The sequence below is a fragment of the Ovis aries genome, chromosome 3 (genome assembly GCF_016772045.2).
Source record: "Ovis aries strain OAR_USU_Benz2616 breed Rambouillet chromosome 3, ARS-UI_Ramb_v3.0, whole genome shotgun sequence".
NCBI lineage: Eukaryota > Metazoa > Chordata > Mammalia > Artiodactyla > Bovidae > Ovis > Ovis aries.
Window position 1 is genome coordinate 65152 of NC_056056.1, and position 26534 is coordinate 91685.

General features: G+C 50.8%; 1 protein-coding gene across 1 annotated transcript in view; it reads right to left on the reverse strand.

Moving 5' to 3' along the window:
* Positions 1–26534, reverse strand: part of CACNA1B (calcium voltage-gated channel subunit alpha1 B) — a 210466-nt gene that overhangs the window by 44747 nt on the left and 139185 nt on the right. The window contains exons 21-27 of the mRNA XM_042245300.2: positions 12643–12769; positions 9964–10093; positions 9609–9668; positions 8356–8462; positions 3040–3136; positions 1794–1954; positions 364–501 (exon numbers count right to left, since the gene is read on the reverse strand). Coding sequence (XP_042101234.1) covers positions 364–501; positions 1794–1954; positions 3040–3136; positions 8356–8462; positions 9609–9668; positions 9964–10093; positions 12643–12769 — 820 coding nt within the window. The remainder of the gene's footprint in view (positions 1–363; positions 502–1793; positions 1955–3039; positions 3137–8355; positions 8463–9608; positions 9669–9963; positions 10094–12642; positions 12770–26534) is intronic.

Below are 26534 nucleotides of genomic sequence, written 5' to 3' on the forward strand. Positions count from 1 at the left end.
GGCAGAGCATCGCTCCTACCTTCTGAGGGGTGGCCCTCTCAGCCCTAAAGGAAGCCCCTGCCATCCAGGGTGGCACTGAACACACGCATCCCTCAGGCTCCCCTTAACGAGGCCAGCAGCCAGCTCCTCTTCCCTCCGGTGCCCCGCCACCGAGCGAGGATTGTTAGGAGCTCATGATACTGTGCTCTGGGCTTACTCTCCGCCTCCTCCAGGCTGCCCACTCCCAGAGGGAGGGCCTCCTCTCACCAGTGAGCACAGAGCCTAGGGCGTATCTGCTTAGTGACAGGTGCAGAGTCTGAGCTCCCCACCCCAGCTGCCCCTCTCTCTCGCCTGAGCAGCCGTGAGGAGCCAGGCAGCACTCACATGGGCCATCCTTCGCCGGTGGACACAGTGAACAGAGTCAGCAGGGCCCAGAGCACGTTGTCATAGTGGAAGTCGTATTTCTTCCACTGCCGCGGCTGAGCTTCCACCTCCTCCTTCTCGTAGTCCAAATACTGGCCCCTAGGGGTGGGAATGCAGAGGGAGACAGAGGTCAAAGACAAAGGGTCTAAGCAAACCCCCGCGTCTCCTCCAGTCAACGGACCTTTGAAAAGGGTCGTCCGTTCAGGGGAGAAAGACTGGTCTCTTCATCAGACGGTGCTGAAACCACTGGGTATCTACAGGCAAGAATACGGATGCGAACCCCCATCTCACCCCATGTGTACAAACTAACTCAAAATGGACCAAAGCCCTAAATGTAAGCAGTAACTCTATAAGACGCTTAGAAGGAAATATAGGGGGCCACAGAAAAAATAGATAAATTGGACTTCGTCAAAATGGAAAGCTCTGTTTTTCAAAGGAAATCATCAGCACTCAAAATGGCACTAAAGACAGAAAACCATCTGTCTGATAAGGGGCTTTCTATCAGCACTATACTAACAGCTATTACAATCAGTTATAAAATGGATGAACATTTCAATTTTAAAAATGGATAAAAGACCTGAATGGATATTTTTGCAAAGAAGACATCAAATTATCAATAGGCACAGGAAAAGAGGCTCCACATCACGAATCATCAAGGAAATGCAAACCAAACCACAATGAGACACCACTTTATCCCCACTAAAGTGGCTACAATTACACTTCTTAAAAGGAAAATAACAACGCTGGCAAGCCCGTGAAGAAATCAGAACTCTCAGACACTGTTGGTAGGAAACAGTGTGGCAGCTCCTGAAACTGACAAAGAGAATGACCACGCAGCCCAGCAACCCCACCTCCAGGCTCATCCTCGAGAGAGGCGAGAGCACCTGCGCACAGAAGCAGCCGCACACAGTCTCAGAGCAGCAGCGTCCAGAGCAGCCCAAGCGTGGGGACGACCCACGTGCCCACCAACAGGCAGGCGGACGCACTCAGCGAGGTCCGACGACAGAAGGGACGCCATCCAACGTCAGGGGAGGGAGCCCACCGGGGCCGCGGCGGCAGAGGCCTTGCCAGCCGCGGCGGCAGGAGTCGGGCGCGGCGGGCCACACAGAGCACCCGGTTCCCTTTGCGCGCAAAGCCCAGAGCAGTGCGCACCAGGCACCAGCCTTCCCCCCGCCCCTCCCTAAGGGCACTCCTCTTGTCTGCTCAGCTGGGGCGCGAGGCCCCAGAGATGAGGAAGTGGTTTCAGCCCTGGGGCGGCCCCCAACCTTAGGGCCCAGCCTGGATCTCGAGGGTTGACACAGCGTCCAGCAGAGGCCGCACTGAGCTCCCTGAGGTGTGCAGGCAGGGAGGGCCCAGGCACGGCCCCGGGGCCGCGGAGGGGCCCGGCTCACCTGCAGTCCCGCTCCAGCTCCTTGGACTCGTCGGTGCAGTAGAAAAACTTCCCCTTGAAGAGCTGCACCGCGATGACAGCAAATATGAACATGAAGAGCACGTAGACGATCAGGATGTTGAGGACGTTCCTCAGGGAGTTCACCACGCAGTCGAACACAGCCTGGGGAGGGGCAGCGCTGTGAGGGCCGGGGCCAGCCCGGGGCCCGGCAGGGTCTGCACCGGGGGCCAGGAGGGCCCTCTTGGACCGGACGGGCGGGCAGGAGGTGCTGGAAGAGGCGGTGTGGGCAGGGGCCTGACACCACGGAGAGCCTGGGGCTGAGGCCAGCGTTAGGCCCCTCAGCCAGGCCTCGGGCCAGCATGGAGGGGAGGCACAGGGCCAAGCTGAGGGCAGTGCATTCGGGATGGGGCAGACAACCGGCGACATGAGGCCAGCTCAGGGCAGGGCTCGGGGCGCGTGCGTGGACCAGAGGGGACTCCCAGCTGCCCCCACAGCCCAGGCCCCCTGCTCTCCAGTGAGCCGCTCCCTGCCGCCCTGGTCTGCTTGTTGCTGGCTGTGCACAGAGGCAGATCCGCAACCGGCTCTCGAGGCCCTGCGGGGCACACTCCACACGTGGGCAGCTGCCGTGGCAGCCCTGGCCCTGGTGCCTCAGGCACCCTTGAGCTGCCCCTTCAACATGGGCTCTAAGCAAACCACCCCCCAGAACCTCACATCACTTAGTGTCTCCACGGCCTGCAGGTCAAAGGTTCTCCTAACATGTTACTGTACGGTCTTGGAGGACTAAGTGAGTTTAAGCACAAGCTCAGCAACAGTCAGACTGCAGCACAATTCTAAAGCCATATTCCCCAACCCCTGCTCTGTGACCCTGACCCTGTGGCCCTGACCCCTGCACCACAGCTGCTGAGGGAACACTCGGCCGTGTGGGTGCCCCTGAGTGGAGGAACAGCCTCACAAGACGTGCAGAGGAGCCCCTCGGACATGGTCACAGAGCTGAGAACCCATCCCATGCACACAACAGAGGGCCTCCCTCGTGGGGGCCTCCCCTCAGCTATGCTCATCCCCACCCAACACGGGACGCTGCAGGGGGCCAGGCAAGATACACATGTGCACCCCGCAATGCATTCCTGCACATACGTGTGCACACACACGTACACACACGCGAAGTCCACCTACAAACGTGTACACACATAGGCACACACGCACACACACAGCCCCCACCCCCTCCAGGCCCCACGCCAGACTCTCACTTTGAGCTTGGGCAGCCGCTTGATGGTCTTGAGTGGCCTCAGCACACGCAGGACCCTCAGGGACTTGATGGTGCTGATGTCTTTCCCTTTGGAGCCTCTAGAAGGGAGAAGCCACCCATGTAGACAGGTAGGGTGCACACCTGTGCCCAGAGGACTGGGGACAGGGTAGCCTTGGTCCTGAAGACGCCTCAGGCCAGTGCATCTCCCCCAACAGGCTGCCTGAGGGGACAAGGCCTGGGGCCAGGCCAGTGGCACCTGGTATCCAGGGAGAACTGAGCTTCTGGGCAGGAAGAGCTCATCACCCCAGATCCCATCATTCAGCACTCCCACCCACCCCACACCAGACTCCTCCAAACACCATGCCAAGGCCCCAGTGGGAGTAAAGGTAGGTGGGCTCCAGAACGGCAGCCCCAGCCCAGGCAGCACGTGCAAGTCTATGAGCAGTGCAGACCCATGCCCATCACCATGGAGTCTTCTGGAAGGGCTGGCCTGCCTGCCTTTCCCTGCTGGTGGAGGGAGGAAGGGTTCACACCACCAGGACTGCGCCTGATGTCAGGAAGCGCCCGGCTGACTGCCATGCAAAGGCAACAGCAGCAGGACCTATCAAGGCTGCGGCAAACGTGGGCGGGGCCCCCTCTCCACTGCCAGCCATCTGCCCTGGCAACACGGCAGCATCTGCTCCTGCAACACGGCAGCGTCTGCTCCTGCAACACGGCAGCGTCTGCTCCGGCCTCAGGAGCACTGAAGCAGACTAGCAGGTGGCTGCCTGGTTCTTCCTGGCTCCACAGCAAACCCCACTGACCTTTCATCCACCACAGGGCATTTAACATGACTCCAGTTACACAGAGACACTGGTGGGGAGACTTCCACAATACTGTGAAAGTGGTATGTAGGGTGACTATGATTGTTAGGGTTAGGTGTCTAAAGTATTGCTGGTTCATTAATGTTCTTCCAGATGTGAAGAAATCTTGTCCCCTAAGCTATCAACAATTTGGTAAGATATACCTTTGTGAACAGAGATAAAACATTTACTTTTTCTCCCTGATTCCTTCAGAATTCAGAGTATTTCAGTGAGAATTCTTACTTCCATGACAATATATTTATCTGCATAAGTTCAATAAGAACCTATTCTCCTTCTACAGGACACAATTGGAAACACTGGCCATTTGACCAAGGCTTTGACTGACAAGGGGCTGCAGGTAAAATCTGATGGCCATGTCCTTGGCTTGGTTTCCTGGCTTTGAAAGCTTTTGAGAGTTCAGTCTGAAACTCCTTATGAAAATTAGCAGCAACAAAGCAGTCTTAAAAAGAACTTCAATGATCAGTCACTCTTCTTGCAGCACTTATATAAATAATCAGGCCAAGTTTAATACAAACAAATTACTTTTACTGTGATTATCTTTGTTTTTTTTTTAAAAAAAGGGAGTATTGTAGAGAGAAAAAATGTTTGCCCCTCCATAGATATTAGATTCTAGTCCTAATACTTGTTTTTGAGGGTTTGCTATATACCTACAAACTTGTCTGGATCCTGAATTCTTCATTTCCTCAAATATCTGGCTCTGACTTAACAAACTCATGTTTCAAGTTTTCTTCCACCCCTCTAATTAGAAATCAATCAGAACAAAGACTGCCCCAAAATCTCCTTGGAAGAAACCGCACCAGGTCTTCCTCGCTACCCTGATGGCAGTGAACCTCAGGGACTTGAACCCTGAATAAATATTTCAGACCTGAAGAAGCCCCAGCACCCCCCTCTCTAGTCTGATCCCCTACACTGGTTCCTCAATTCCTGGAGCAGAGATGGGCAGCAGGCCTCAGAGGACCCCTGTGACAGTGTCCAGCAGGCCAGGCCCTGCTGGTTTCAGCAGGCTTGTGCTGGACCAATCCCAGATCCCCAGTGCCAAGGCTGGGGCTGCCTCATTTCTGTTGCTCTGCCAAGGGCTGATTCCAATCTATCCCAACTGGGTAGATCTGATTTATTTCCACTCGCTAGGAAACCCCACAGCAGTACCTGTCTTTGCAAGACATTTAGGGAGACTCCTTATTTCACGAGAGGAGATTCTCTTTCCAAATACATTAAAAAACCTAAGTGACCCCTGCCTCAAGTGGGTAAACACAGTAAACCCTGTGAATAAGCCCATCACTTGGTTAGGAGCAAATATGCACAAGATATGACCAGAACCTTCCCTTAACTCTTGAAGACACTGCAGAGTCCCCTGCTAAGACATCAGCTTCCCAGGAGACAGCCTCAGACTCCGGCCAAGGTTGGTCCTAATAACAGAATAGCCTTCGGTTATCTTTAGCGGAGCAATAAGCTGTCTATGCTTTGGCCAGCACCACCTATGGTACCTGGATTAACACTTCTGGGAGGTTGGAAATCAGTTACATCAGATCATGGAGCCAGCTACTTGGCTCAAATCTGTGACTTCTTCATGGCATCTTTCTTTGATTAGGGGACCATGACCTGGGGACCATCACTCCAAAATGCACTTCAAACATTAGGAATTATCCTGTTTATAATGCCCCTAATATGTCTGTCATATTCTCTCAAAAATTTTAAATACATGTTTGTAGCTGACAGCCACTAAGTAAGTGGTCTCCATTCTGACTGGAATGTCAGAAAAGCAGCAAAGAAAATGACCAACATGAAGATTATAACCCTAAAACTGTGATCTGTGTGAATGTCATAAGGGTTAAGCAAATACATCACGCCCTGTGGAGACCGTGTCTAAAATCAAAGCTGCAAAAGCTACACAATGGGAGCTGAGCATGGTGCCAACACCTGTGAATATAAAGTGCTGCCTGCCGTATCAGTGAACCCCGTTAAGCCATCACATTACAGCTGACAGTGAGCCCTTGCGGAATTTGGGATGGAGTCAGGATGCTCCCCATCTAGCAGTGAGCCAGCCCCCCTCAATGGGACACCCCGAGGAGACTCAGGAGGAGAAGCGCAGGACGCTGGCCCCAGATAGCTGAGGTGCACGTCACCCAGTGAGCCCGGACCCTTCTATTTCCCACATACAGGAAATACTAAGTTCCTTAAGAAGCCTGGCTTTCTTCGATCAGCAGTAATCTCTCGATGTTCTGACTCCCAGGTCTCTGTTGCAGAAACTCCTACATATCGCGGCTCAGGCTCCCCCCTTGCCTCTTCGGTACAGTCTCTCAGAGTTATCTGAGATGTTGTGTCCCAGGCATAAGTCCTCAGTTTTGTCAGCCAAATACAGGGTAACTCTCAACTTATAGGTTGTAAACTTTTTTTCAGATGTCAGCTACAAACTGGCACTTGTCATCTGCCTCTGCAATGGTTAAATCATGAGCTGCTGCAGCTGCTGACTTTCAACATCTGCCTGAAAGGAATTCCAGGTAGAGAGCACAAAGGAGGCCCTCGGCGCTCCAGGAAAAACTGGCAGAACAGCTCTTCAGGCAGATGTTTCCAGGAGTCGATTTTATGAGCCCAATTCTTGCACCTCCTCATATCTAGACAAGCACTGAAACCCTCCGTGGCGACGGCTGCTCCTCACCACCAGCAGAACCTTCTGCAAAACGTATGCGCTTGATTGCACGCGCTCCCCTTCGCCGAAATCACACATTTACTGGCCTTTCCCCTACTTCTTTGGAGCAGTTTCTCAGAGCTACCTGAAATGCTATCTCCCACGACATAGTCCTCATTTTGCCCCAAATAAAACTTAACTTGCAACTCTCACATTGTCCTTTTTTTTTTAAGTCAGCACAGTTGACACACCTAAAATTTTTATCACATCTCTCAGTTGGGTTGACAGTTTGATCAGAAGGGGAGAACTGTTTAAACAAAAAAAAAAAGAGGAGGGTGAGAGAGAGAAAGGAGGAGGAGGAAAGTGAAGGAGAAGAAGGGAGCATAAAAAGACACAGGGCCGAAGTGGAACTACCTGCCCCAGGAGAGCAGACAGGACTCAACTGCAGTCTCACCTTTCCCTGGAGGAGGAAATGGCACCCCACTCCAGCACTCTTGCCTGGAAAATCCCATGGACAGAGAAGCCTGGTAGGCTACAGTCCATGGGGTCGCAAAGAGCTAGACACGACTGAGCGACTTCACTTTCACTTTCTTTAACCTTTCCCAGGAATGAAATTTCTGGAATCGCCTGGTGAGCACCATCAAGGTAACGCTGCCTGAAGCACTCCTTTCTTTCCTCTGGTTAAACCTTGTCTGGCCCCCTGTCTACAGAGGCCTTCCGTCCGACACAGCTCCCATCATGCACAGCCTACCTAACTACTAGATGGGATGCTGCCTGTTCCACAAATCACTGAATAAACCCAATCAGACCTTCAGAGTCACTCAGCTGGATTTTGTTCTATAACAATGAGGGTCAGAGATGCTGGGCATTTCAGGGAAGCGTGGAAAGGAAAGAGCAAAGAAAGCCCTGTTTCCAGAGGAGACAAGTGGGAAAGTGTCTCAGGACATCCAACATCCTGGCAGCTGGGGTCACACAGCTCCCACCCAGAGTGGGCACTGCCCTCCAGACCCAGGTGCCCAGCCTCCAGCACTCAGTCAGGATGCCCTGCTCACCAAGGGGGGGCCATGCCCAGCCCCAGCCCCCAACCCAGCCCCCAGGGGTGAGGTGGGGACATGTGGCCGGGGACATGGCTCCTGGCAGCATGCAGCCCAGACGGTGGCGGAAGTGAGCAGGGGGAGGCATGGCGATGGAGCGGCCCACATGGGGTCGCAGCGTGCTGTGATGTGGGGCAGTGTGAGGGGACAGAGGGAAGGCATTACCCCATGAAGCTCCTACCGAGAGTCCAGCAACAGGAGACAAAGAGAAGAGAGTCAGTGAGGCGGTCTCCCCGTGGGCTCAGAGACGACCCAGCCCTCAGGGTAGCTGTCCATCGAGGAGCTTACTTACGTCTTCGTCTAGGTAAGCAACCACCTCCCCAGAATCTGCCCCCCGCTCCACCCAAGCCCCCACTCACCACCGTGCAGGGTCTGAGGGAGCTAATCTAGGCCCAGCCACAACAGGGCTGAGTGTCGCTCACTAGGAGCTACAGAAAACAGAGGAGCCCCCCACTACGGGAGATGCCCAGCTGCGCCCACTTGCACTGGCTGACCAGCTAGTGCGGCCTCCTCAGGGCACCAGGAGTCTTCTGCAGGACGCAAGAGGCAGACACCTTAAGGCAGGGCCTGCCTGTCCAACTTCAGAACCACAGGGTGTGTCAGGGATGGCAAGCCTGAGGCCCTCCCAGCCTCCCACAGGCGGCCCCAAGCGGGCGGGGCCCTCCCTGCCTCCCCACACTCATCCCGGCTCTGGGGGTGCAGTCCAGCAAGGCAGAGCAGACCCAGGTACTTACGAGAAGGCAAACGCCACCAGGGCCCCACTGACCACAATGAAGTCCAGGATGTTCCACAGATCCCGGAAGTAGGCGCCAGGGTGCAGCAGCAGTCCCAAGTCGATCATCTTTAGGGGAACAACACACTTTAAGGGACAGAATATTTCGGAAAAGAAAGGCAGAGCCAGAGCCCAGAGACCTGCGGCGAGAGGAAGGAGGCCATCTCATGTTCCATCCCCTACCCGGGGAGGGGTCACAGTCCCAGGCGCGCCTGTCACGGTGAGGAGCCGCGGCTCAGGTCCCGTCCCGTCAGGGGAGGGGTCACGGCTCAGGTCCCATCCCGTCAGGGTACTGACATGGCTCAATTGATGGCCTCTTGAAGCCTCAGCAGGCATCTGGATCTCCACGCCCTCGACCCCAGTGACTCCGCATGGCCAAGACTGGATGAGATCCTGCCAGGCCTCCAGCTCCTCTGGTGCCTGAGTGAGTCTCCCCCTCACTGGGCTGCAGCCACGCCTGCCCGGAGCTCACCACCTGCAGACCCTCGGAGGGTCGGCCCCACTGGGCAAGGAGGAGGTGCTGAGGAGCTGCCCTTCTGCAGCAGTGACTTCTGGAGGCATCTTACTGTTTCTGGGCCTCAGTGTCCTTGTTTGTAAAATGCAGTAACACCTCCCCCAGGAATTCACAACAGAAGTGGAGTGAGCATGCACAGAAGCCACCACGCAAGACCCTGAGCCACCACGCAAGACCCCCTCCCTCCTCGAGCTGCACCTGTGGGGACCCGCACAGGCCCTCGGCAACACCGAGAGAAGGACCAGGGCCGCACAGGACGGTCGTGCTTCATCTGCAGTCAAGCACCAGGGAGTCCTCTCCGCCCACCCGCTGCAATCTTTGAGCCTTGAGGCCAGCGTCTTGTCCCCACTCTCCTTCCTCTAGCTGAGGTCCCGGCCTCCCTCTCTGCTGAGACAACCCCGCACGACCCGGGCTCGTGCCACACAGGAGGGGGAAGCCTGCCTGCCTCAGAGAGAAGGGTCTCTGCCAGCAGGTAGTGGAGACCAGGCCCAGCGCTCACGAGCTCTCCTGAGGCTGATATAACACTGTGGGGAATCCTTAGCAAATGTGACCTTGTGTCTCCACAAAACACAGCCTCTGCAGGTGGGCTCATCACCCACACACGTGTGCACGCCCAGGGCACACTCGCCACATGCCTTCATCTCAGTCACGAGGGGGGATGAGCAAAGCCCTGCAGTCACCAAGGCAACCACACGTCTCACCTTTATCACCATCTCAAAGGTGAAGACGCCTGTGAAGATGTAGTCCATGTACTTCAGCACCTGGAACCAAAGAGAGGCTTTTTTCAGGGGCAGGGCAGGAAGCTTGAGCCGGGCCCAGTTCAGCAACTCCATGTCTTCTTCCAGGAGCCTGCACAGATAACCCATCGGCCTGGGGCCTATGGGCAAGGGCCATGGGGAAGTGAGGGGAGGCCTGGCCCGCGCCCATGGGAGGGGCCCCTGCAGTGACGGTCTTCACTGCATCCTGGACACACCCCCAGACACTCCGCCCCCCACTCTGCGGGGCAGTCAGGGCCCTGACAGCACCAGCCCCTCCAAGCCCGACAGCAGCACTCACGTTGTTCCTGGGCGAGTCTGTCTGCACGGGGTCTTCAGCGGCCAGGGCAATGCTACTCAGGGCGATGACCACGAGGATGACCATCTCAAAGTACTGCATGGCCACGATGTAGTGGCAGAAGCGGCGAAGCCTGGAAGGCAGAGCACGGGCCAGCAGGGCTTACGGAGGGCCTGCCCGGCCCGCCCCACAGGAGGCGCGGAGCCCTGCCGGGCGCCCCTCTGCTCAGGTGAGAGTAGCCAGGTGTCTGACCGGGAGGCGGGAGCTGCAGAAGCCCCGGGCAGGGCCGGCCACCACGGCTCGCAGGCCAGGTTGGCCTGGCCCTTTGGCTGCACTAAGTCCCACTGGGGGCCAGCCAGGGCTGCCTGTCTATGTGTTGTGGGGCTACCATGCCCTGGACAGGCCTCCAGCTCTGCTGGGGGTGGGGTAGAAGCCGAGCACCAATGGTCCCCGAGCAGCCCTTCTCGAACCCCAGTGCTGGGCGCGGCACCCTCGTCTGAGCTCACAGGGATGCGTGTGCACACCTGCCCTTCAGTCACCTGTCTGCCTCCACTTGCTAGTCAGCACCACTGATGACTACTCCGGTCTGTCCAGGTCCATCCTGGACTGGGATACAGTGGCGCCCAAGACGCCCTGGACAGCATCGACAGAAGCAGACGGGAGATGCTCAGATGCTGACACTCGCTACGACACAGCAGGAAGCAGTGACCGGGAGGCCAGCAAGGGCTCTCGGGGACGCGACGCCGAGCCTGGGCGACAAGCACAGCTCACAGACGCCACTGCCGCCCCGCAAAGACGCGCTCTCAGAGCTCCTCCTGCCTCCGCGGGCCCAGCCTCCACCGCCAGCCCCTGCCACCTCTCCTCCCACCAACACCGTGTTCCCAGGGACACCACGTCTCTGTCCCTTCCTGTCTGCTCTCCGTCCTAACCACCGCTGCCCAGCTCCAGCCCCTCACCCCCAAGCTGCTCTTCTGAGACGCTTTCCTTCCGCCCCCACGACGCTCCATCGCAGGCTTTCTTCCGTCCCAGCCCGTTTCTTTCAAAGCAACACTATCAGTCCATCTTGTGGCTGAGTTTCCACCCCTCCTCCGACCCTCAATTTCCGCTGGCCACGTGCCACCCGCCAGCTTCCCTGGGCTTCGGGGCACAGCCAGGCCTCCAGCCATCAAGCAGAAACCCTAGCTGTCATCCTTCACAACTCTGCCCCCTTCCACCTCTATTTTGCCATCAAATCCTGCAGATTCTGCCTCTAAAATTCCTCTCCAAACACTTCACTCCCAAACCTCTTCACTCTGACCACCCTCATCCAATCGCCACGACCACCTTCCAAACGGTCTCTCTGTCTCATCTCCATTCTCCCCACCTAAGGGCTCCAGTGCAGTCTGACCGAGACTCACCCCCACGGCTCACAGCCTCTCCAGCTTCTCTAGGTTTTCACGTCATCCCACTTCTCCAAAGAACACACATCAGCCCTGTGTGCCTCTGTGCTTTTCCACACAACTGCCTTCAGCTGTTCGGAGCCCTAGGTCTTTAACATTGAGACCATCACAAGCTCTCTCCACCTGCTGAGAACACTGTCTCCTTCCTCTTCACCTCGACTCTCACCCTTCAGCCGAGATCTCTCCCTCCCTCCAGGAAGGCTCCCAGACACCAGACCTCCCTGCCCTAGCTACCCACTCTGTACTCACATGACAGACACACCAGTCAGTGCTGGAGGCAGGGGCCATACCTGTCTCTACCTCCATCTCACTCCCAACCCCTAAAGAGCAAGCTCCCCACACTGGCGTGCTGAGCAGAGGAAGGAGGGGAGGGCGGGCGGCAAGAGCTGGTGGACAGACTGCTAGCTGACCAAGGGCAGAGGGGCTGGCTGGACATGGGAGAGGGATGAGGCGGCGATCCCTCGGGAGCAGCTGCTCCGCCCCCGTGGTGAGAGTTCTGCATGTGACCTGCCTGCACCCCTGCCTGGCGGGCTCCTCTCTCCTTCCTCGGGCTCCAATCCCACTTCTCCACTGCAGCGCCCCCGTGCACACCTCCAGTCCCTGCTCTGTGCTTCCTCCTGGCCCTTCCCAGCACACAGTGGCTCATGTCCCCAACTCAGTGCCCTGTCTGCTGCCTGCCTCTCCACCTTCCCGCAGCTTAGAGGACGGGCGCTCACCGGCACTGCGCATCTCTGCGGCTCCCAGCACCTAGAACACTGTCTGAACACCGGTCGAGCTACGGAAGCAGCTGGAGCAGTGTGTGGACGAGTGACATGTGGGGACTGCACGACGCAAACCGACGGGAGGCCACTGGACAGACACACGAGCGGCTGCGACGCATGCTCGTGCGCCCCAGTGGGGGGTGTCGGTGCAGCACGGAGCTGGGTGTGTGTGTGCAGAGGTGACCTACGGCTGCAGTGGGGGTTAGAAGCAAGGCCCTGGGATGCCTGTCTGGTTTAAACCCCAGCTCTGCCACTGAGACGGAAGGGCTGTATGTCTGGACGCCTTCCCTGTGGCTCCGTGTCCTTATCTGCAAAGCGAGGCAGCAGCAGAATGTGCTCTGTGGGAAGCTGTGATGATCTATCAAGATGCTAACACACATCACAGGCTGGGCCACACCCAGCACGCCTGCTGTCAGAGGCACATGGGTCACAGGCCGGGGACTAGGAGACAGAGCAGGACATGGGCTGGTGGCAAGGCTTACAGGTTGGTGGGGCTCAAGCAGAACATGGAGCTGTACGGGACGATGGGTCGGGGGCCGCTCCTCATCACGTCATCAGCTTCCACCTCCTTCTTTCCTTCTGCTTGGCTTTCCAGGTCCACGTTACCACCTACAAGCACAAAGGCCACCAAGTTAGGGGTGCAACTCATAGACTCACACCATGCAGGTAACCCCTGGGCAATATCCGCCAAGCTCCAGCCCCACAGGCTCGTGGACCCACCAGGGAAGGGCATGAGGCCAAGAACACAGCTTCACACGAGGCCTCATCTGATCACAGCCAGATTACCACTGAAGTGGGTGATGCCGGGCTGAGCCAGCTTTGAGGATCCGGCTGTCTGCTGCAAAGACCCAGAGACCCTCCCTCACCTCTCCCTCCACCAGGGTCTCTGGGGAGCAGCACCAAGCCTGGTGGGCGTCCCTGGCTGTGGACACCTTTGCCTCCCTGTGCGTGTGAATGCTCAGTCGTGCCTGACTCTTTGCAACCCTACGGACTGTAAACCCGCCAGGCCCCTCTGTCCATGGGATTTCCCAGGCAAGAATACAGGAGTGGGTTGCCATTTCCTATTCTAGGGGACCTTCCCAATCCAGGGATTAAACTCGAATCTCTCATGTCTCCTGCATTAGCAGGCGGACCCTTTACCTCTGCGCCCCCTGGAAAGCCCTCTGCCTTCCTAGGGGCTGTTAATCTAGATGCTCTAACGATATCAAAGGCACCTTCAGCCCCAGAGACCAGGGCCAGTAGGCTCTCCCATCCCAGTTCATGGCTCACGCCTCAAGAAAAGGTATCCCGGGCTGCCCTGCAGGAGGCTCAGGCAGGGCCAGCAGGCAGCAAAGAGAGGGCCTGTCTGGCTTGCAGCCACTCTCCAGAGCCTGCTGGTCGGGCTTGGCTGCACAGGACGCTGACCCAGGGAGGACGCAGCACTCCCCTCGTCCGCACCCTCGGCGGCGCCTCACTCCTGGCTCCCCTGTCCCTAAAGGGCATCTTCTGCACGCAGCACCCCTCCCCCACGTGGCAGCCATGAGTCAACTCCCCAGGGGTGAAACGGCTGTGACCCCTGTGCTTTTAAGCAGACTATGGTCTTCAGGCACAGTGCGTTCCTCACAGCACTGCTTCATTCCTAACTGTACTGAGGTATGTTTCGATTTTTCAAGTAATGATTCCTGAGACCCCAGGGGTATCAGGGAGACAGTGCACTGACTCAGAGCCAATGCCCACCACCCACCTCCCTTTTATTTCTTGGAAGAAGCATATAAGCAGAGATGAAGGTGATTCCCTCCAGTCTTCTCCCCTGACTGCTGGCCACTCTGAAGTCCCACAGAGAACGAATGGGTGAGCCAGAGGAAAGAGCCCTGGGCGGAATGCGCAGCCTGCTCGAGCGGCAGCAGCCACAGTGCTCTGTGGACTGCCAGCTGCCACCACCCAGCGCCATTCGCTTCCTGGCCGCAGGCATGGTTATACAGCATCACCTTCTAAGAAAGCAACTGGGCAATACTTACGCAAAGCCCTAAAACAATTCTGTTTATTGATTTCACTTGCACAAGATTATCTCCTAGGAAATCCAGCACACAAACATTTGTCTTCACAAAGGTGTCTGTTATCAGTTCTTTTACAATAATAAAAACTGTGAAACATAACCACAGGAGATCAGCCAAGTGTGCAACAGCCACAGGAAGCATCGTCCTGTGACTACTAGAGGGCCCATACAAATAGCTTCAATGACAAAAGCTTATGATAAGGTTAAAAAAAAAAAGGCAGGCTAACACTTGTATATACCAGATAGATTCACCTACGAAAAATAACATATACAGGGGGAGGAACACCACCAAAATGACAGGAACTGCTGTGGTCTCTGAAAGGCTTTCCAGTGACAATTTTAATTCTCTTCACTATACTGTTAACATTAAAATATTTTTTTCTCTCTGATGAGCATGTATACCTTTTAAATTAAGAAAACATTTATAAATTTAAAATCACAGCTTTTCAGACTCTTCCAGAATAACAAGTAAGCAAACTGAAGGACAAGTAAACTGGGGAAAAGGAACCAATATACACCTAACGAAGATTTTTTTTTTTCTGCGTAAAAGAATGGAACAAAGATGCCAGAGCCTGGATGGAAATACTTCTCCTGAAATAAATTTACTATAACAACAACAGAACTCATCAATAAATCAAAACAGACCAGGAAAACAAGGACAGCATCAAAACAAGAGCTACACCAACTAAGGAGATTCATTGTTGGAAACAGTTTATTTTAAAAAGAGACCTGACAGTAACAAAAAATTCATTGAAATAGAAGACGATCCAGCCCGATGACCGGATATGGGTCGTGGGAGGGGGCGTGAAGAAACGAACAGGATGTTCACTGGGAACAGCCATGAGCTGGCTGCCCGGGGACGGCACTCACCGGCGTGCGTCAGCGCCTCCAGCTTTCAGATTAAGAAACTGAGGCTCAACTGAAGAATCACCCTGTGGGGACAAGACCAACCAAAGCTGGGTAAGGCAGGGAAAGCGAGGCTCCACAATAAACCGCTCTCTCCAGGGTGCTGAAGGGAGTCCAGACAGCAGTGCCCTGGGCTTCTGGGAAAGCACAGGTAAGTCGTCTCTGGCAGGAACATCCCCCATCTGCCCACAGAATCCCCACTGACCGAGGTAGCTGTTGCCAATTTGAAGAGAACATGAGCCTAATGTCCCAAGGCGTCCACCACGCAGAAAGAATTTCTCTGCTAGAGCTATGTACCACCCTCAAGAGAACTGAAAAAGCAGCCAAACAATCCTTTTTCTATAGGGCTTCATTATCTCTTAAAGCCCGACTCAGAAAGGGTGCATTATGGTCAATTATATATGAACTCACATCATCAAACACAAGAAGAAGTGACGTAGGTGAAAGACAGCAGACATAGTCATAGATGTATAATTCCCAAGGGACTTCGGATATCAGTGCCTTTAGCTGAGGACTGTAAAAGAACTAAAGACCTAAATATAAATGTGCAAAGAAATGCTAAAAATGAGTCTTTAAAAAATGAACAAGCAATAGAAGTCTATAAAATTGGCCAGCATTTCCATGGCCTATGACAGAGAGGCTTATTACAAAGGACTCAACATCCTACTACAGCCGATTATAAAAGCAGAGCAAAAACATGTAGCTGCTTAAAGAACCCGAGAAGCTACAGTCTTTGGGAGACACCTGTGCCTGGGGGCCGCTTTCCCGTTTGCAAAAGTAGAAAGCAGCACCCTACTGGGAGGGGGAACGGAAGACTGGAGGTGACGATGACGGAATATCTGGGAATAAGGGGCAAACTCCCAGAGGGGAGAGGAGGACAGAGAAGCGAGTGCCCCCGTCAGTCCCCAAAACTCCCCTCCAGTCTCTGCTGTACTGGTGTAAGGCAAGGCTGGCCTCTACTGGGAGCAAAGGGTCTCGAGGCAGAAGCAGGGCTGAAGGCTTGATACTGGGATCCAATGCAGATTCAACTTTGCTATCATTTCGCATTCAGAGTACTCTTGGCTTTATTAGTGCTCTGGTTAAAGAGTTGCCATACCTTGAATAATTTAATAAGGCCTATTATTTCCAACTCATGGCATTTTTAGAAGCGCATGTATGATGTTACCGCAGGAAGGTGTATACCTTAGGAAGACAGAAAACGGTACTGAAGCAAAGTCCGCAACGTGAGAAATCAGTAAATCGAAACAGTCTCTATAAAGTTGTTGGGAAGGAAGAAACTTCACTCTGCATCCCTAGGTTCTTCTGACTGGTCTAAGAATTAACTTGACAAGAGAACAGTAACACGAAAAAACGTAGGAACCGCACATCCGTGAGAGGCTCAGACAGAAAGAGAACGAGGGGGGTGTGTGTGTCACCCTAAGCTAAACAGTGGGGCCTCTGAGGACGCTCATAAGACGACATGAAACAGAGCAGATTCTTGGTTACTAGGCGCTTGCCCTTCCAAAGAGACGGGGCCACTCAGGTAACACTCATCTCTGGTAATAGCTCTTTCCTGGGAAAAATCCCCAGTCTAAACTCTTCTATGTGGTTAAGGCAAGAACAGTTGTTTCTCTTGAACCCACAGGGTCTTGGCTGCCTTTAGCTCAAAAATAATTCTCACGCAAAAATGACACATTCAGGGGAGGCTTGTCCAGAGCCCTGCAAAGTCCAAAGAATAATAAACTCTATTTTGTGGGCAAAAGAAGGACTGAAATGGTGGATGCTAACGAGGAAGTTGGGAAAAATGTGACTGCAGTTGCTATTCTAAGGCCTTAGAACTTAATTTAAATATAACTATAGATTTTGTTATGCAAGCATGATAGAATTAAAGGAAAACTGCTAAAAACAGAAAAAGAATTTATAGTTTATAAACTATTAGAGAGGAAAATGTGCCACGAAAGCAATTATTCAATACTAAAGAGGAAGGAGAAGGAAGAAAAACAGGAAAAATTGGAGCAAACATCGCAGGTCCAAGTAAATTAATGATCACAATACATACAAGCAGATGGAACCTGGCTACTGACTGACAGAGATCATCCAGGTAACATGTTTAAAAATACAGTTAGATGTAGTTTCCAAGAGACAGGCCCAAAATACGAGGCCACATAAAGTCTAGAAGTCAAAAGATGAGAAAAGATATACTTGGCAAACGTTCATTTTAAAAAACCCAGGTATTAAAAAAAAAAAAAGAAAAAAAACCCAGGTATACTCACATCAGAAAAATACAATCTAAGGACTCACCATCAGAGGGCCACCACAGGACAGCAAAAAGTTCATTAAAAACCCAGGTATATTCACATCAGAAAAGTCCGATCTAAGGACACACCACCAGCGGGCCACCTCAGGACAGCAAAAAGTTCATTAAAAACCCAGGTATATTCACATCAGAAAAGTCCGATCTAAGGACACACCACCAGCGGGCCACCTCAGGACAGCAAAAAGTTCATTAAAAACCCAGGTATATTCACATCAGAAAAGTCCGATCTAAGGACACACCACCAGCGGGCCACCACAGGACAGCAAAAAGTCAGCTCCAGCGTCGCTGTTCAGTCCCTCAGGCGTGGCTGACTCTCTGCAGCCCCAGGGACTGTAACCCACCAGGCTCCTCTGTCCATGGGATTCTCCAGGCAAGAATACTGGAGTGGGTCACCATTCCCGTCTCCAGGGATCGTCCCAACCCAGGGACTGACTCTGCGTCCCCATTTCTTCTGGCCTGCAGGCAGATGCTTCACCCCGAGCTGCCAGGGAGACCCGTACATCCCTCTCGCGTGCATGCGTGCTCAGTTGCTTCAGGCGTGTCCAGCTCTTTATGACCCCGTGGACGGTAGCCCGCCAGGCTCCTCTGCCCATGGGATTCTCCAGGAAAGAATACTGGAGTGGGTTGCCATGCCCTCCCCCAGGGGATCTTCCTGACCCAGGGATTGAACCAACGTCTCTTGCGGCTCCTGCATTGCAGGCAGATTCTTTACCGCTGAGCCACCAGGGAAGCCCCATATTCTTCTTAAGCATACATAAAACATTTACAAAAGTTGACCACACGCTAAACCATAAAGCAGTCATCTCTTGTCTCAAAGATGACCCTACATGAACGTCATCATCTCCAATCACAGTACAATTAGGTTTCAATTTAAGGTAATGGTCAGAAACCAAAAGACAGATTAAGAGTTAAATTTTACAATTGGAAGGTGAAAAGTATACTTTCGTTAAGTCAAAAAATATACATCATAGGCAGTATAAATATGTCTACATAGAAAACAGCAGGAAAATTATTTGGAATAAGAGAGTGGCAACTCTGGGTGGACACAAAATCAATGGACAAAAACTGCTTGCATTTCTATATGGTACGAGCAAAAAATACAATTTTTTAAACTATACTATTTTTAAAAACCAAATGAGTAAAAAGACAAAAAGAAGGAACTTAGGGGCGGTGAAGCTACTGTGCGCGATACTGAAATGGCAGTCACCTATCCGCCACCATCATTGGAGCACACACGCCCAAGAGCGAGGCCTGCTGTACACTATGGGTTTGGGGAGAAGATGACGTGCTTCTAGGGACTCACTGACTGTGACAAACGTACCACCAGGAGAGGAATACTGACTACGGGGGAGGCTGTGTGTGCAGGGGTAGGGGTATACCTGAACGTGGACGCGAAGTCGCGAAGTCGTGTCCGACTCTTTGCGACCCCATGGACTATATAGCTTACCAGGTTCCTCTGTCCATGGGATTTTCCAGGAAATAGTACTGGAGTGGATTGCCATTTCCTTCTCCAGGGGATCTTCCCAACCCAGGGATCAAACCCAGGTCTCCCACATTGCAGCCAGACGCTTTACCGTCTGAGCCACCAGGGGGTATACAGCAAATCTCTAAACTTTCTACTTAATTTTTACCTTGAAACTAAAACTGCTCAAAAAAAATACAAATTTTCCAGGGTAACACAAAAGAGATACAAATATAAAATCTAAGTAGGTAGGTAAAAATCCTATGATCTTACATTTGAATTACAAATGCCAAAAGACTACATGGTATATTCTTCTCTCTTAAAAAGAAAAAAAGAGTCCCCACAAGCCTGAAAGCAGTAAAAATTCAGCAGCAGAGATCACATGGGTAAACAACGTCATTTCTTATTAAGGGAAGCACAGCATCTCAGGCCAGCACCTACAGAAGCAGACCGTGAAATGAGGTCCACGTGCGAGTGACTGAGGACAGACCCCCAGAAACAACTAGGTGGGAGCGAGAAAGAGCAGGGCGGAGAAGGCCAAGTGAGGGGGCAGTTTCAGATAAAGCCCCGCCACAGTATCAGCCGCTTCTTCGGGGACCCTGGGGTCTGAACTAAGCTTCAAAGTTGTCAGACCTGAAGCCAGAGGGCTGGGTTTTCATCCTCCCACACCCCTTCCCTAGCGAGGGCCACCTGGGGTTGTCAACCCTCAAAGAAGTACTCTCTCCAGCCCCCTAGGTGTTGGGACCACCTCTAGTGGTCCAGGGCAGCCCTCCAAAGAGGAGCTGAAGGTGAGGCCACTGGAGGCAGAATTACCCTGAAGGCAGGGAAGGGGGGTCTGGAGAAACAGCAGGTGTCCAGTACGCAGCCCTCCTTGGAGAAACAGCCAATTCCACGTTTGGGCAAGAAAGGAACACAATGACCCTGCAATGAGTTGTCACAGATGAAAACAGAAGGCTGTCAAAGACTGCAACAGGCTGTGAGAAGGCAAAAACACCAGCTTTAGAAAAACAAAAACAAAAGTAAAAAAAAATTAATTCATAAATAAAAATTAAAAAGCCAACTTTAGGGCATGCCCTGTCCAGAGATGGGACAATTTGAGCATCAGAACTAACAGTGAGTCCAAAGGACCTAAACACATCAAACATGTTAAAATCTAATGATTCATAAGGATAAATTTCGTTAAAGCTCTCAGTGACTGTATTTGGAGTTCCTAGGAACCAACTTGCTATTTTGAAAATTTATACATAAAGATGCAGAATGAAGCATGTATCTTGCTATATACAAATACAAGCTGCATTTCAGGGTAACCAAAAAGTTGAAGAAAGTTTTTCTTACAGAAAAAGTTGGAATAATTCAGAAAAAGAAAGCATGACGGAATTATAATCCACACTGTAAAAAAACAAATAAAGTCACAAATCTGGGTGGCAATCATCAGTGCCTACCAGTTCACTAGGGGAAGAGCTGGTGGAGAAAGTTACCCTGGATGGATCGGGCAACATCCACTGATCAACCGTAATGCTGCCCAAAGGAAACCAGTAGACGCCATGTGGCTCCTGATGGAGCGTGAGAAGAAGCACACAGCGCCTGTGACGCTTCCCTGGAGCTTTTACTCTGATCAGAGTCGAGGTCTGCGGTTCACAGACAAGGGTGATTTCACCTCCTAAGGAATACCTGGCAATGTCTAGAGACTGGTTTTTTGGGGGGTTTTTTTCGGTTGTCATAACTACAGTATGCTACTGGCATCTAGAAGGGAAAGGTCAGGGACGCAGCTGAATATCTTAAAATGCACAAGACAGCCACCACCAACAAAATTTCAATAGTGCCAACGTTCAGAAGGCCTGTTTTAGATCTAATTACCAGATAACAGGAATGCTAAGGATAGAAAAATGTGCTGCAGGACACCATGAGGCAATCAACCAAATCCAGAACATTTTAACAGGATAAATTCTACAGTATTTCAACAGATAAACGGCATGCATAAAAAAATCACAGAGAAAAACAGACATAGACAGATTAAGCTAGGTCAAATCCTGTTTGGATCCTGATTCAAACATACCAGCTGTAAAAAAGCTATTTTTCAGATAACCAGTAAAATTTGAACTCAAGAAATCTGTATGCAGGTCAAGAAGCATCAGTTAGAACAGGACATGGAACAACAGACTGGTTCCAAATTGGCAAAGGAGTACGTCAAGGCTGTATATTGTCACCCTGCTTATTTAGCTTCTATGCAGAGTACATCATGTGAAATGCCAGGCTGGATGAGGCACAAGCTGGAATCAAGATTGCCAGGAGAAATGTCAATAACCTCAGATATGCAGATGACACCACCCTTACGGCAGAAAGTGAAGAGGAACAAGAGAGCCTCTTGATGAAAGTGAAGAGGAGCTGAAGAGCCTCTTCAGGAGAGGAGAGTGGAAGAGGAGAGTGAAAACACTGGCTTGCAACTCACCATTCAGAAAAGATCGTGACATCTGGCCCCATCCCTTTATGGCAAACAGATGGGGAAACAATGGAAACAGCGACAGACTATTTTCTTGGGCTCCAAAATCACTGCAGATGGTGACTGCAGCCATGAAATTGAAAGATGCTTGCTCCTTGGAAGAAAAACTATGACCAGCCTAGACAGCATATTAAAAAGCAGAGACATTACTTTGTCGAAAAAGGTCGAAGCTATGGTTTTTCCAGTAGTCATGTATGGATGTGAGAGTTGGACCATAAAGAAAGCTGAGCACTGAAGAACTGGTACTTTTGAACTGTGGTGTTGGAGAAGACTCTTGAGAGTCCCTTGGACTGCAAGGAAATCAAACCAGTCAATTCTAAAGCTAATCAGTCCTGAATATTCATTGGAAGGACTGATGCTGAAGCTGAAGCTCCAATATTTTGGCCACCTGATGCAAAGAGCTGACTCACTAGAAAAGACTCTGACGCTGGGAAAGATTGAAGGCAGGAGGAGAAGGAGATGACAGAGGATGAGATGGCTGGACGGCATCACCGACTCAGTGGACATGAGTTTGGGCAAGCTCCCTGATGGACAGAGAAGCCTGGCGTGCTGCAGTCCATGGGGTCACAAAGAGTCAGACATGACTGAACTGAAAAAATTATTATCAACCTTGTGGGTGTACTAATGCTATCATGATTGTTAAATCCTTAACTATTAGAGGTGCTTACAGACACAGCTAACCCTAAAGTGATTGAAAGAAACCAGGAGCTACCCAGGTGGAACACGACTGGCAGCACGCGGATCGTCCCCTTGAGGCTGAGCGACAGCAAGCGGGGCTTCATCGTACTTGTGTCTACTTCCAGTGTCCTAATTTCCCATAATAAAAAGGTTTTCATGTGAGCAGCCAAAGAGAGAAGACACACAAAGGGACAACTTGGGCTAATGATTAACTTCTCAACAGAAACAGCGGGAAGCAGGAAACAGTGGAGCAGTCTCAAAAGGCTGAGAGGAAATAACTAACCACCTAGAATTTCATACAAATCGAAACTACTTTTACAAACAATTCAAAAAGATGTTTCAGGCAAACTGAGAGAAAAACTGGGAAAGGAGTATGACAAGGCTATGTATTATTGCCCTGTTTATTTAGCTTGTATGTAGAGTTCGTCATTGTTTAGCTGCTCAGCCTTGCCTGGCCCTTTGAGACCCCATGGACAGCAGCACACCGGGCTTCTTTGTCCTTCACTACCTCCCAGAGTTTTCTCAGACTCATGTCTATTGAGTCAATGATGCCATCTAACCATCTCATCCTCTGTCACCCCCTTCTCCTCCTGCCCTCAGTCTTTCCAAGCATCAGGGTCTTCTCCAATGAGTAGGCTTTTCACATCAGGTGACCAAAGTATTGGACTTCAGCTTTAGCATCAATCCTTCCAATGAATATTCAGGGTGGATTTCCTTTAAGATTGACTGGTTTGAATACATCATGCAAAATGCTCGGCTGGATGAACCACAAGCTGGAATCAAGACTGCCCAGAGAAGTTATCAATAATCTCAGATATGCAGATGATACCACTCTAAAGGCAGAAAACAAAGAGGAACTAAAGAGCCTCTTGATGAGGGTAAAAGAAGAGAGTGAAAAAGCTGGCTTAAAATTCAACATTCAAAAAACTAAGATCACGGCATCTGGTCCCTTCACTTCATAGCAAATAGAAGGCGGGGTGGCAGGGGGGTGCGGGAGCGGAAGCAGCAACAGACTTCATTTTCTTAGGCTCCAAAATCACTGTGGACAGTGGCCGCAGTCATGAAATTAAAAGACACTTACTCCTTGGAAGGAAAGCTATGACAGACAGCGTATTAAAAAGCAAAGACATCACTTTGCCGACAAAGGTCCATATAGTCAAAGCTATGATTTTTCCAGTAGTCAGGTATGGATGTGAAAGAAGGCTGAGCACCAAAGAACTGATACTTTCAAATTGTGGTGCTGGAGAAGACTCTTGAGAGTCCCTTGGACTGTAAGGAGATGGAACCAGTCAATCTTAAAGGAAATCAACCCTGAATATTCATTGGAAGGACTGATGCTGAGGCTGAAGCTAAAATACTCTGGCCACCTGATGCAAACAGCTGATTCATTGGAAAAGATCCTTATCCTGGGAAAGATTAAGAGCAGGAAGAAAGGGGAGCAACAGAAGATGAGATGGTTGGATGACATTATTGACTCAATGGACATGAGTTTGCGCAAACTCCAGGAGAGAGTGAAGGACAGGGAAGCCTGGTGTGCTGCAGCCCGTGGGGTCACAAAAGGTCGGACATGACTGAGCAACTGAACAGCAACAGCCGCCACCATCCAGGGCTCCGTTGCTCAGTCGTGTCTGACCCTTTGCAGCCCCACGGAGTGTGACCCGCACAACCGCCACCATCCAGGGCTCCGTTGCCCAGTCATGTCCGACTCTTTGTGGCCCCATGGAGTGTGACCTGCTAGGCTCCTCTGCCTGCGGGATTTTCCAGGCAAGAACACTGAATAGAATTGCCATTTCCTACTCCAGGGGATGTTCCTGACCCAGGGATTGAACCTGCATTTCTTACACTGGCAGGCGGATTCTTTACCTCTAGTGGCAGCTGGGAAGCCCTTCACTGCCATGATGCCTTAGTGAAACATATCAGAAAAAAATGTTCTTCATGCAGAAGGAAAGAAAAAAGCCAAATGGATAACCTGAAATACAAAGAGTGATAACATACAAGAAAAAATAATGAAATCAACAGGAAAATTTTAAAGAAATCTCTGCTATTTATAAATTCAAAACTGTATTGTAAATAACTAATGAATCAAATCATAATGAAACTTGGAAAAGATTTAAAAGTAAAAAATATGATGTTTCATAACTTGTAAAATAAAATTAAAGTAATTCTTAGAGTGGTAGTTAAAGTCTTAAACACCCTAGCAAAGTAGAAAAGCTTGTGTCACAGCTGGGTATTCAACCAATAAGCGGGGAAGAGATTACAGTAAAGACAAAGAAAGCAGAAAAAAAGAACTAATAAATAAGAACACAAATCAACGACAAGGAAAAGATACAATAAAAAGGTTAAGAACGCCAAAGTTGAGACTTTAGTAACCTATTAAAATTGACAACCTCTAGGGGGAAGAAAAGAGTTTATCAAGAGAAGGAGAGAAAGAGCAAAGAAAGAAGGGAAGAAGGGAGTGAAGGATAGAAAGAAGAAAATGAAGAAAGAAAATTCTGCGTGTAATGTGGCCATAGCTACAAACCCAGCAGAGACTGAAAAGAGGCTGGTTCCTGCTGATGCTGGCAGTCACACTCAGATTTAAATTTCTCTCTACACGCTCCACAGCCCACCCGGTCGCTAAGGAGAGGTGGTAAAAGCATCCACAGTGCATGCCTCCAGCATACAAGAAATAAGGGAACTACAAGCCTGAATGGACATGTCAGTGGGAAAGCAAACGCTGGCCTGAAGAATCAGGCCGGGACTGCGTGGAGAAGGGAGAGCGAGGTGGGCCCTACTGATGCTGAGCACAGGAACTCAATTTGTTCACCCGCAGGAAGAGAGCCACACACCACCCCTTCCCTGCCCAGGCAGGGAAACTCGGAGAACAGGTTTAGGACCCGCTAGGTCAGGCTGTTGCTTCTGGGGACTTGAAAGGAAGGGCCTGGAAGTACATAGCACCGTAGGTGGCAAACCTGAGAAGACAATGAGAGAAGCGAATTCAGTGGCTCAGTGATGGAAGGAAAGAAGAAACAGGTGTCCAAGATCCAGGGTCCTCCACAGAAGATCTAGAATTAGAACCGATAAACACCTCCCACTAGATACCACTGAAAAAGAAAACGGGTTTCATTGTACTAACATAAGAAAGTGTTCTTGAACTAGAAACCAACTAAGCTGCCTAAACCTCTCCCCTACTCTTCCCAAAATCACATGTAAATTTTGGTCCAAGAAATTGTAACATACTTCCTCGTCATCAGAAAAATGAACCCAACATCCATACAAAGCTTCTAGATAAGAACACAGAAAGTGAGGATGAAAACCTTTCAGGTAATAAAAATGCTCCACAAAAACACAACTGCACAGCAGAGAAAAACTTTCCAACGTGAACTAAACGTAACTGAACAAACAGTTGTTGGTGAGAAAAAAGCATCACAAATCAAATTCAAAAGCTCAAAATAAAAATGTGTGGACAACTAGATGACATGTGATGAGAGCTGCAGGAACTTAGGGGAGAAACTGAAAAAGGAGACAAACTCATCCGAGAGATAAAGTTACAGGAAAAAAAAAATCATCTCAGAAAGTACGAGGAGGCAACAGACAAGTCCAAGGGAAAATACACATGACTGAAATTATAGCCAGGGAAAAGGGATTTCAGGGTGAAATGAACCAAGAGAAACACGAAATACAGAGTGAGTTTTCAGATGGGTAAAAGAGAAATTCATACAGCAGACAGGCAAAGGAGAGTCAACATTTAAATAACTGGAACGTCTGAAGAGCAAAAATAAAACAATGTAATGTAACTAACATTTAAAACTTTAATCCCAGAAATTTTTCCTGAAATGAAATAACATCTGTCAACTGATTTTTGACAAAAGTACCAAAGTAATTCTATTGAAAGGACTGCCTTTTCAACAAACGGTAGGGGAAGAAGTGGACATCAGTGGTGGTTCAGGGGTGGGTAATAAGAACCTCAACCCTTTCTTACCTCATGCCATATGTAAAAATTAACCCAAAGACTTCAGCTTTCAGAGAGATGGAACAGAAGTACCTTCTTTCATTCATCCTCTGAGCACAACTAAAAACCCTGGACATCACATATAAGGAAAACCTAGAAGATTCTGAAAGGTGGAAGGAAGGAGGCAGACTTGCTGAGATCTTGGAACCTGAAGAACAACACAACAGCAGGTTTTCTTTTCTGAGTTTTCCCTTAAGCCTCATATATCCTTGGTTCTAGAGAAGTCAACAACCCAGAAACGCCAATAGGAAGGCTTCTGAAGCTCCCCCTAGGAACAGGGTCAGGGGAGGCACAGCCTAGCCAGGCGGGAAATGCCAACAGGAAGGCTTTCTAAAGCTCCCCTAGTAACAGGGTCAGGAAATGCCAACAGGAAGGCTTTCTAAAGCTCCCCTAGCAACAGGGCCAGGAGAGGCACAGCCTAGCCAGGCGGGAAACGCACAGCCAAAGCCACTCTACTGACACCACAGGGAAAACCTGCAGCCCTGCCTCCGCTAGCATTAATGAGC